Here is an 11,998-nt window from a genome sequence, read left to right as displayed (position 1 = left end):
TACTTTCGGACTAAAACAAAAGCTAAAAGGTGATAAAAGAAGTCAAAACCCCCACTTATCAGTCACCTACATAAATAGTCTATGCCCTGGAAAAACTCGGAACGAAGGTGAAATAGCCACCCAAGTTGAGGTCTGACACGAGCTCCAAACAATCTGACGCCCTCTGCAAATTTCACCAGGAGCGCGGACAAAAATAAGAAGACTGCATTGCCCTCAGGCAAGAGGTTATGAACATGTTGCAGCAGGGATACCTCAAAGAGCTGTTGATCGACAAGGGGAGAAACAACTTTGCCAGAGGACGTGAACGCCAAGGCCCACCAAATTCACTGTCACCATCTCACACTATCAACATGATAATCAACGGCAGCGATGACACCTCCATCAACGACGTTATATTCACTGCCACCCATAAGCTCAAAAGATCCATCACCTACGAATGGTATGACGGACTCGAAGAAAGTATCATCTTCGATGAGTTAGATGCCAACGGTTTGACTTTCCCTCATAATGACGCTCTCGTAATTACTTTGTGCATTTTAGATACTGATGTCAAACACATCATGGTGGATGATGGAAGTGGAGTGTGCATTATCCATCCCCGAGTCCTCACCCAGATGAGACTTGAGGACATTATAGTGTCGCGCTGCATCACGCTAACCGGTTTTAATAATGTAGTTGAGCAGACATTGGGAGAAATTACACTCCCAGTCTTGGCCGACGGCGTAACATTGGAGACGACATTCCACATTATGGACTAGGACACCGCGTACAACGCCATAGTAGGGCGACCGTGGATACATCTCATGAGATCCATTCCCTCCAACTTACACCAAGTAATCAAATTCCCAACACCTTGGGGGATATTCTGCATACAGGGAGAACAACGCACGTCCCAGGAATGCTACCACATCGCCTTAGATGGAACAACAACCCAACAGAAAAAAGATAAGGAAAAAAGGGCATAGCAATCAACAGGGTCGAGGTCGACACAAGAAAAGACCAGGGACATCATCATGGATCCTGAAATGGTTGAAGCCGCAGATTCGACTATAGAGGACCTCGACCCCGTTCAATTAGATCCCAGTGACTATAGCAAAAAGGACTACATCAGCTGCAAACTCTAAGAACTAGGTAAATTCAGTCAATTCTTAATAACTAATGCGGATTTGTTTGCCTTCATCCATGCAGATATGTCGGGTATCCCCAAGGATATCACCACACATAAATTTAAAGGCTGATCCATTCTACCTTCTGGTAAGGCAAGTCAGACAAAAATTCAATCCCTCCATCAATGATGTCATCCACGAGGAGGTGAATTGTTATACCCTATATTTTCGTACGATAAAAATGCGTCGTAAGCAAACTAATATAGGATCAAAAATGAGATAATATTTAAAAGTATATAAAGTAAGTTAATCATGTTACCTCTGAGGTTACAAATATTGAAGATCATGAACAACAAGTACAAAGAGGGTTGGACAGTTCAGAAGCTAAAGCAATTAAATAAAACAATGTTTCGTCGAAAGTCGACAAGTTGGAAATGTTATAACATGTACCTTTGGGGTGAGACTAGGGTGATTAACATGATAAGGAGATTATGTTATGATTTATATTAGTCATATGACATCCGTGTGTTATGTTTTGAAGTCAAGCGAGTTGTGGAACAAAAGTCGATGAAAGTCATCACAAGTTACATTCATAAGTTTTACTGAAACTTTGGGTCAAATGTAACTGCGATTTCCTCCCAATATACTTAGAGTCATGGGGTGTTCCACCCATAAAATTAAAGATCTATGAGTCTATTTTCCAACGCATTAAACCGTTTATCAATACGACATTGGAGTAGAAAGATATGCGCATTTGTCCGATACTACGCAAGCTGCTAGGTGACAAGTAGGTGTGTCACCTACTTGCTTAAATGAAAGCCCAAAAATGGGCCATTTCGGGTCGTCCAAAGAGGCCTTTTAAGGGCATATTTTCTTCATATATTAGACTTAAAATAGAGCATAATAACCAGACATAAGCTCTGCAAAGAATCCTCCCAAAAATTTTCCACAAACCCTAATTGATTTTCTCTCTCTTTCAAGTTCTAATTGGAGGTAAAAACTAGAGTTTGAAGAACCAAGATAGGAGCTGAGTTATCTAACAAATAAGGTGAGTTTACTGCTCTCTTTCATCCAGTTTTTCTTCTATAAATTCATGGTAAGTCGTTTTATACTTGTGAGAACTCACGGGACGGTGATCGGAAGCCGTGAGTTCGAGTTATTCACTTGTAACGGACTGTTTTGTGGACTGTTTTGTGTTGCTGTTGGGCTGCGTGTTTTACTACTGTTTTGTGGAGTTTTGGAGGAGGAAGGGGGTGTAGAAACACCATATAAATATAGGGTGGTTGGCTGGTCGTTCGTCATAACATTTTCGGGTCGTTTGACACTACTACGATGGTCGTTTTGTGTATGAAGAGATTGGGGTGTGTTGGGCTGTTTTGTAGTATTTGATGGTGTATATAGGGCTGGAAAATGATGTATATATGTTGTTATTGTTCTGTTCTTGTATTGTTGGTGTTATCTTGAATTTGGAGGAAGTAAGGATTATAGGGGAGATGCTGCCCGTTTTAATACAAAATAGGTTTGTCGTTCGTTGTGCGATAGTTGTACCTTTCGTAACTTAACGATAGTATTATTATCATTCTTGTAGATTAAGATGCAAAGAGGTGAGTTTAACTTGGTGATTGGAAAGATTGTGATAAGGTATGTTAAGGCTAATCCTTCCTTCATTTTGGCATGATCTCGTAGCTACATGTGTTAGTAATGAGACAAAAGAGAAGTTCATATTCATGAATTTATTCACACTATTCTAGTCTCATAAGTTACAATATTATTCCTTATCGAGACTCTATATTCAATTTTAGTATTGTCTTCTTCCAGTCAAGAGAGCAGCAAGCCTATATATACAGTATTACAGTATTTTCATTACCATCGAGCTATAATCGATGGGCAGGCCCCTATTGGGCAACCTCTGATCAGATGGAAAGTTATATACCGAGCCTACTGTGGCCGAGCGCCTATGAGCGAGCCCAGCATGGTCGAGATACATAGCCTAGTATGGCCGAGCGCCTATGAGCGAGCCTACTATGGCAGAGCAGTTATATATACCGAGCCTTATAAGGCCGTACAATTATTTTACTTACTATATTGAAGGAGTTGAGTCAGTATCAGCAGGTAAGTATATCTCCAGATCATCTTTGACTCCCAGTTACTTCCAGTTATTATATTATCAGTTCAGGTTTCGATTTTCAGTTATGTTATTGCCTTACATACTCGGTACATTATTTCGTACTGACGTCCCTTTTCCGGGGATGCTGCATTTCATGCATGCAGGTTCAGATAGACAGACGAGTAGATCTCCTCAGTAGGTGTTTCCCGAGTTCAGCCTGATCGGTAAGCTCCACGTCTTTCGGAGTTGCCAGGTCTAGAGTGTTGTGTACATCTTATGTATATCTGTATATATGTTATGGGTAGGTCGGGGCCCTGTTCCGATCATAGTACATCTATCAGTAGAGGCTTGTAGACATATCCTGTTGGTTAGTGCAGTATGTTGGGTTTGTAGGCCTGGTATGTATATTTGATGGTTTGTCAGCTGTAGTAGCTATGACGGCCTTGTCGGCCTAGCTTTATATTGATGTTTAGTTAGCGCTAGTTTCCATTCAGTTTTATATTTTGCTTCGCAAATTGTCTTGCAAGGTGGCCCCATGGCCAAAGTATGACATTATATGTTCAGAGTCCCTTAGTCGTAATTTTGGTATGCCAGGTTAGGTGAGGCACCGGTTGCTTGTCTCACTCCTAGGTTTGGGGCGTGACAAACTTGGTATCAGAGCAGTTCTGTCCTAGGAAGTCTACAAGCCGTGTCTAGTAGAGTCTTGTTTATAGATGTGTTGTGCACCGCATTATATAAGCAGGGAACTACAGGGCATTTAGGAGTTGGTTACCCTTCTTTGAAATCTAAATCGTGCTATAGAACTGAGTTATAGGAAATTTGAATTAAACTTATGTGTTGGTGTTTACATGCACAGATGACGGTGACTAGGAAGACTACGGCTAGCCAGAGGAGAGATACAGTAGCAGGTGAGGGGACCAGCAGGGTACCCCCAGTAGATGGGGCCCAGTCTGAGGCTCAAGGCGAGACCCCTACTCAGCCATTACCGGCTCCTCCACCAACTACGGAGATTCCTAGGGAAACCGCACATCCAGTTCCCCCTCCACTTCCATCAGATCAGGACTTGAGGAGTGCGGTGCATTTGTTGACACAGTTGGTAGCTACCCAGCAACAGGCTAGGGCATCAGCTAGTGCAGGAACTTCTGAGGGGTCTGGGAGTTCAAGGGTCCGAGAGTTTATTGCTTTGAGTCCCCCAGAGTTCACGGGGACAGATCAGAGGGAGGACCCGCAGGATTTCATAGATCAGCTTCACAGGATCTTTCGTGTTATGCATGCCACGGAGAAAGAGGCAGTTGAGCTAGCAGCTTTTCGACTCCGAGATATAGCCATCCTTTGGTACGAGGGATGGGAGAGGTCCAGGGGACGTGATGCACCTCCAGCTATTTGGGAGAATTTTTTAGATGCCTTCCTTGACCAGTACTTACCACGGGAGATCCGACAGGCTCGAGTCGATCAGTTTCTAGCCCTCAAGCAGGGTAATATGAGTGTTCGAGAGTATAGTCTCCGTTTTGACTCATTGGCCAGATATGCACCATCCATAGTTGCTACTATGCGGGATAGGATTCACAGGTTTATAGCAGGGTTAGCCCCAGAGTTAACCGAGGCATGTGCCACTGCTGCATTGCAGGATAGTATGGATATCTCCCGGATTCAGGCATTCGCCCAGAATATAGAAAGGGGTAGGTGTTGGCAGCAGGGTACAGAGAGGGCTGAGTAAGGGCAACGTAAGAGGATGAGATTTCCCAGGTCTCAGGAGCAATCTCAGGGTAGTTATAGGACCCAGTACTTCGGACGGCCACCTAGGCCTCCACCACCTCGGTTACAGGGTTACAGGTATGACCGCTATACTCAGTCAGGACCAGGTGAGAGCTCACGGGCATCGGGTTTGCAGCGACAGCGAGGATCTGCGCAGACATGGTCATTTCCTCCACGGTGTGACATCTGTGGTAGAGGACACTTGGGCCAATGCCGAGCAGGTTCTGATGCTTATTATATATGTGGGCGTCCAGGGCATATGATGCGGGATTGCCCAAATAGAGATTCGGGGGGAATGGCACAACCAGCGAGTTCAGCAACAGGATCATCTATGTCCGTGCATCCTTCAGGGCGTGAGTCTCAGTCTTCGGCTGGTAGAGGTCGGGGCAGAGGTAGAGGTTCCAGTTCAAGTGGTAATCAGAACCGTATCTATGCTTTAGCGGGTCGACAGGACCAGGAGTCTTCACCAGACATTGTGACAGGTATATTAACCATTTGCTCTCACGATGCTTATGCTTTGATAGACCCAGGATCTACTTTATCGTATATTACCCCATTTATCACGAGGAAGTTTGGTATAGTGCCTGAAATACTAAGTGATCCTTTTGCGGTATCTACACCGGTCGGAGAATCGATTATTGCTAGACGGGTTTACCGAGGTTGTACGGTGACAATTTGTAGTCGTCAGACCTCAGCTGACCTAGTTTGAGCTAGAGATGATGGATTTTGATGCTATCATGGGCATGGACTGGTTGGCAGCTTGCTATGCCACAGTTGATTGCCGAGCAAAGGCAGCCAGATTTCAATTTCCGGGTGAGCCAGTCCTTGAATGGGTAGGTAATACACCAACACCCAGAGGTAGGTTTATTTCCTATCTGAAGGCGAGGAAAATGATCGCAAAAGGGTGCATTTATCATATTGTGCGAGTTAGAGATGCAGATGCTGAGATACCTACACTTCAGTCTATTCCCGTAGTCAAAGAGTATGCAGATGTGTTTCCAGATGAGCTTCCAGGTATTCCTCCAGAGCGAGAGATTGATTTTAGCATCGATTTGCTTCCAGGAACTCAACCAATATCCGTCCCTCCGTATAGAATGGCACCTGGCAAATTGAAGGAGTTGAAGGAGCAGTTAAAAGATTTGCTGGAGAAAGGTTACATCAGGCCCAGTACCTCACCTTGGGGTGCACCAGTACTATTTGTGCGGAAGAAAGATGGCTCGCTGAGGATATGTATCGATTATAGGTAGCTGAACAAGGTAACTATTAAGAATAAGTATCCACTTCCAAGGATCGATGACTTGTTTGATCAGTTGCAGGGGCTAGATGCTTTTCAAAGATAGATTTGAGGTCGGGGTACCACCAGGTCAGAGTTCGGGAAAAAGATATTTTGAAGATAGCCTTCAGGACCCGATATGGCCACTTCGAGTTCCTTGTCATGTCCTTCGGGTTGACTAATGCACCCGCTGTATTTATGGACTTGATGAATAGCATATTCCGACCATTTTTAGATCTGTTCGTGATAGTATTTATTGATGATATTCTGGTTTATTCCCGTTCAGAGGATGAGCATGCGGACCATCTATGAGCGGTACTCCAAACCCTCCGTGATCGTAAGTTGTATGCTAAGTTTTCTAAATGTGAGTTCTGGTTGAAGTCTGTAGCATTCTTGGGGCATATTGTATCAGATGAAGGGATAAAGGTGGACACTCAGAAGATTGAGGCCGTGAAATCTTGGCCTAGACCTACCACTCCGACAGAGGTTCGTAGCTTTCTAGGCTTAGCAGGATACTATCGGAGGTTCGTAGAGGGTTTTTCTTCCCTTTCGGCACCATTGACGAAGTTGACACAGAAAGAAACTAAGTTTCAATGGACAGAGGCTTGCGAGCGGAGTTTCCAAGAGCTTAAGAACAGGTTGACCTCAGCTCCAGTTCTAACACTTCCAGAGGGTCTAGAGGGTTATGCCGTGTATTGTGATGCATCAGGTGTCGGGTTAGGATGTGTCCTGATGCAACATGGGAAGGTAATTGCGTATGCTTCAAGGCAGTTGAGGAAGCACGAGAGGAATTATCCGACCCACGACCTCGAGTTAGCTGCGGTTGTCCATGCACTTAAGATATGGCGGCATTATTTATATGGTGTTCATGTTGATGTATTTACTGATCATAAAAGCCTACAATATATCTTCAAGCAGAAAGAGTTGAATTTGCGACAGAGGCGATGGCTTGAGTTATTGAAAGATTACGATGTTAACATTCTCTACCATCCAGGGAAAGCTAATATTGTAGCAGATGCCTTAAGTCGCCGATCTATGGGTAGCTTAGCACATGTAGAGCCCGAGAAAAGACAATTAGCTAGAGAGATTCATCAATTGGCTTCGTTGGGGGTTCGGTTAGTAGATTCTGAGCATGGTGGAGTTGTACTCCAAAACACTGCAAAATCATCCCTCATAGCTGAAGTCAAGGAAAGGCAGTACGAGGACCCAGAGTTGGTCGAGTTGAGAGAACGAGTTCCGCAGCAGAAGAAGCCATTGTTAGAGCTCAAGGGAGATGGGGTTCTCAGATATAGGGGTCGTTTGTGTGTTCGAGATGTAGCAGGGCTACGAGACAGGATTATGTCAGAGGCACATTATTCATGATATTCCATCCATCCTGGATCGACGAAGATGTATCATGACATTAAGGATGTGTACTGGTGGAACGATATGAAGAAGAACATTGCTGAGTTTGTCGCCCAATGTACTAGTTGCCAGCAAGTGAAGGTAGAGCACCAGAAGCCCGGAGGGCTAATGCAGACTATAGAGATCCCGACATGGAAATGGGAGGCGATAAACATGGACTTTATCATGGGTTTACCTCGTTCTAATCGTAAGTTCGATTCCATATGGGTGATAGTCGATAGGCTCACGAAATCAGCTCACTTCCTACCGGTCAGATCTACATATACAACAGAAGATTATGCAAAGTTATATATTAAGGAGATAGTGCGGCTACACGGAGTACCAGTTTCTATTATATCTGACCGTGGGGCTCAGTTTACAGCACATTTTTGGAGGTCATTTCAGAGAGGTCTAGGGACTCAGGTGAATCTCAGCACAGCTTTTCATCCACAGACTGATGGACAAGCCGAGCGCACAATTCAGACACTCGAGGATATGTTACGAGTATGTGTGTTGGATTTTAAAAGAAGTTGGGATGAACATCTACCTCTTATCGAGTTTGCATATAATAACAGTTACCACTCCAGTATCCAGATGGCTCCGTACGAGGCTTTGTATGGGCGTAAGTGCAGATCTCCTATAGGGTGGTTTGATGTTGGAGAATCTGGGTTACATGGGCCAGACCTGGTTCAGCAGGCCATAGAGAAAGTAAAGCTTATCCGGGAGCGACTGTTGACAGCTCAGAGTCGTCAGAAGTCATATTCTGACGTGCGGCGACGAGACTTAGAGTTCAGGATTAATGACTGGGTATTCTTAAAGGTATCACCTATGAAGGGCGTGATGAGGTTTGGCAAGAAAGGCAAGCTTAGCCCACGGTATATTGGGCCTTATAGGATCATTCGGAGAGTGGGCCAAGTAGCTTATGAGTTAGAGTTGCCCTCAGAATTGGAGTCTGTCCATCCGGTTTTTCACGTATCTATGCTACGGAAGTGCATTGGCGATCCTACCCGAGTGGTGCCCACGGATGATGTACAGATTACAGAGGACTTGTCATACGAGGAAATTCCAGTTGCCATCCTAGACCGACAAATCCGCAATCTACGAAATAAGGAGGTAGCTTCCGTAAAGGTTTTATGGAGGAGCAAGAATGTAGAAGAGATGACGTGGGAATCAGAGGAAGAAATGAAGTCTAAATACCCCCACCTATGTCAAACTGAAGATATGGTTCGAGATAGGACGCTACAACATAGCTCTATGTAGGCTAGCAGGTCATCAGGTAAGCTTTTATTTTTCACTTTCAATATTTATGATTTACGGTCGGTGAGGCAAATTGCTGCTATTTATAAAGATTGGCCATATGTGGCATGCATAGTATGTTTCTGGCTACGTGCAGGTTGGTTTTAACCTAGTGTACGAAGGATACTTTGGCAAAATTTTCCAAAGTCTCTAAGAGTAAACATTCGAGGACGAATGTTCCCAAGGGGGAGTGATGTTACACCCTATATTTTCGTACGTAAAAATGCGTCGTAAGCAAACTAATGTAGGACCAAAAATGAGATAATATTTAAAAGTATATAAAGTAAGTTAATCATGTTACCTCTGAGGTTACAAATATTGAAGATCATGAACAACAAGTACAAAGAGGGTTGGACAGTTCAGAAGCTAAAGCAATTAAATAAAACAATGTTTCGTCGAAAGTCGACAAGTTGGAAATGTTATAACATGTACCTTTGGGGTGAGACTAGGGTGATTAACATGATAAGGATATTATGTTATGATTTATATTAGTCATATGACATCCGTGTGTTATGTTTTGAAGTCAAGCGAGTTGTGGAACAAAAGTCGATGAAAGTCATCACAAGTTACATTCATAAGTTTTACTGAAACTTTGGGTCAAATGTAACTGCAATTTTCTCCCAATATACTTAGAGTCATGGGGTGTTCCACCCATCAAATTAAAGATCTATGAGTCTATTTTCCAACGCATTAAACCATTTGTCAATACGACATCGGAGTAGAGAGATATGTGCATTTTTGCGATACTGCGCAAGCTGCTAGGTGACAAGTAGGTGTGTCACCTACTTGCTTAAATGAAAGCCCAAAAATGGGCCATTTCGGGTCGTCCAAAGAGGCCTTTTAAGGGCCTATTTTCTTCATATATTAGACTTAAAATAGAGCATAATAACCAGACATAAGCTCTGCAAAGAATCCTCCCAAAAATTTTCCACAAACCCTAATTGATTTTCTCTCCCTTTCAAGTTCTAATTGGAGGTAAAACCTAGAGTTTGAAGAACCAAGATAGGAGCTGAGTTATCCAACAAATAAGGTGAGTTTACTGCTCTCTTTCATCCAGTTTTTCTTCTATAAATTCATGGTAAGTCGTTCTATACTTGTGAGAACTCACGGGACGGTGATCGGAAGCCGTGAGTTCGAGTTATTTACTTGTAGCGGACTGTTTTGTGGACTGTTTTGTGTTGCTGTTGGGATGCGTGTTTTACTACTGTTTTGTGGAGTTTTGGAGGAGGAAGGGGGTGTAGAAACACCATATAAATGTAGGGTGGTTGGCTGGTCGTTCGTCATAACATTTTCGGGTCGTTTGACACTACTACGATGGTCGTTTTGTGTATGAAGAGATTGGGGTGTGTTGGGCTGTTTTGTAGTATTTGATGGTGTATATAGGGCTGGAAAATGATGTATATATGTTGTTATTGTTCTGTTCTTGTATTGTTGGTGTTATCTTGAATTTGGAGGAAGTAAGGATTATAGGGGAGATGCTGCCCGTTTTAATACAAAATAGGTTTGTCGTTCGTTGTGCGATAGTTGTACCTTTCGTAACTTAACGATAGTATTATTATCATTCTTGTAGATTAAGGTGCGAAGAGGTGAGTTCAACTTGGTGATTGGAAAGATTGTGATAAGGTATGTTAAGGCTAATCCTTCCTTCATTTTGGCATGATCTCGTAGCTACATGTGTTAGTAATGAGACAAAAAGAGAACTTCATATTCATGAATTTATTCACACTATTCTAGTCTCATAAGTTACAATATTATTCCTTATCGAGACTCTATATTCAATTTTAGTATTGTCTTCTTCTAGTCAAGAGAGCAGCAAGCCTATATATACAGTATTACAGTATTTTCATTACCATCGAGCTATAATCGATGGGCAGGCCCCTATTGGGCAACCTCTGATCAGATGGAAAGTTATATACCGAGCCTACTGTGGCCGAGCGCCTATGAGCGAGCCCAGCATGGTCGAGATACATAGCCTAGTATGGCCGAGCGCCTATGAGCGAGCCTACTATGGCAGAGCAGTTATATATACCGAGCCTTATAAGGCCGTACAATTATTTTACTTACTATATTGAAGGAGTTGAGTCAGTATCAGCAGGTAAGTATATCTCCAGATCATCTTTGACTCCCAGTTACTTCCAGTTATTATATTATCAGTTCAGTTTCGATTTTCAGTTATGTTATTGCCTTACATACTCGGTATATTATTTCGTACTGATGTCCCTTTTCCGGGGATACTGCATTTCATGCATGCAGGTTCAGATAGACAGACGAGCTCCTCAGTAGGTGTTTCCCGAGTTCAGCCTGATCGGTAAGCTCCACGTCTTTCGGAGTTGCCAGGTCTAGAGTGTTGTGTACATCTTATGTATATCTGTATATATGTTATGGGTAGGTCGGGGCCCTGTTCCGATCATAGTACATCTATCAGTAGAGGCTTGTAGACATATCCTGTTGGTTAGTGCAGTATGTTGGGTTTGTAGGCCTGGTATGTATATTTGATGGTTTGTCAGCTGTAGTAGCTATGACGGCCTTGTCGGCCTAGCTTTATATTGATGTTTAGTTAGTGCTAGTTTCCATTCAGTTTTATATTTTGCTTCGCAAATTGTCTTGCAAGGTGGCCCCATGGCCAAAGTATGACATTATATGTTCAGAGTCCCTTAGTCGCAATTTTGGTACGCCAGGTTAGGTGAGGCACCGGGTGCTTGTCTCGCTCCTAGGTTCGGGGCGTGACATGAATAAACTATTAGAAAATGTCTCAATCAGGGAATCGAAATATCCTAAGTGGATCTCTAACATAGTGATGGTCAAAAAGAAAACCGGGAAGTGGAGGATGAGTGTGGACTTCATCGACGTGGTAGCTGGTCCCATTACCGCATATCAACCAACTCATCGATGTGGCTGCCGGGCACAAGCTGTTGAGTTTTCTGCATGCATACTCGGGCTATAACTAGATACTTATGGAAGAAGAGGACCAGGAGAAAACCACGTTCATCACCCACCGAGGAACATATTGTTATATGGTCATGCCATTTGGGCTGAAGAACGCAGGAGCTACTTATCAACGATTCGTCACGAAAATGT

At 43.3% G+C, this 11,998-nt stretch overlaps 1 protein-coding gene across 1 annotated transcript; it reads left to right on the top strand.

The window, feature by feature from the left end:
• The first annotated feature begins 233 nt into the window (after positions 1-233).
• On the top strand, positions 234-758 carry LOC104115315 (uncharacterized). The gene has a single exon (XM_009625908.1). The coding sequence runs from the start codon at positions 234-236 to the stop codon at positions 756-758; it is 525 nt and encodes a 174-aa protein (XP_009624203.1).
• The last annotated feature ends 11,240 nt before the right edge of the window (positions 759-11,998 follow it).

The sequence above is a fragment of the Nicotiana tomentosiformis genome, chromosome 12 (genome assembly GCF_000390325.3).
Source record: "Nicotiana tomentosiformis chromosome 12, ASM39032v3, whole genome shotgun sequence".
Classification (NCBI taxonomy): Eukaryota; Viridiplantae; Streptophyta; class Magnoliopsida; order Solanales; family Solanaceae; genus Nicotiana; species Nicotiana tomentosiformis.
Note: the sequence above shows the minus strand (reverse complement) of the source record. Positions and strands in the feature narration are given on the sequence as shown.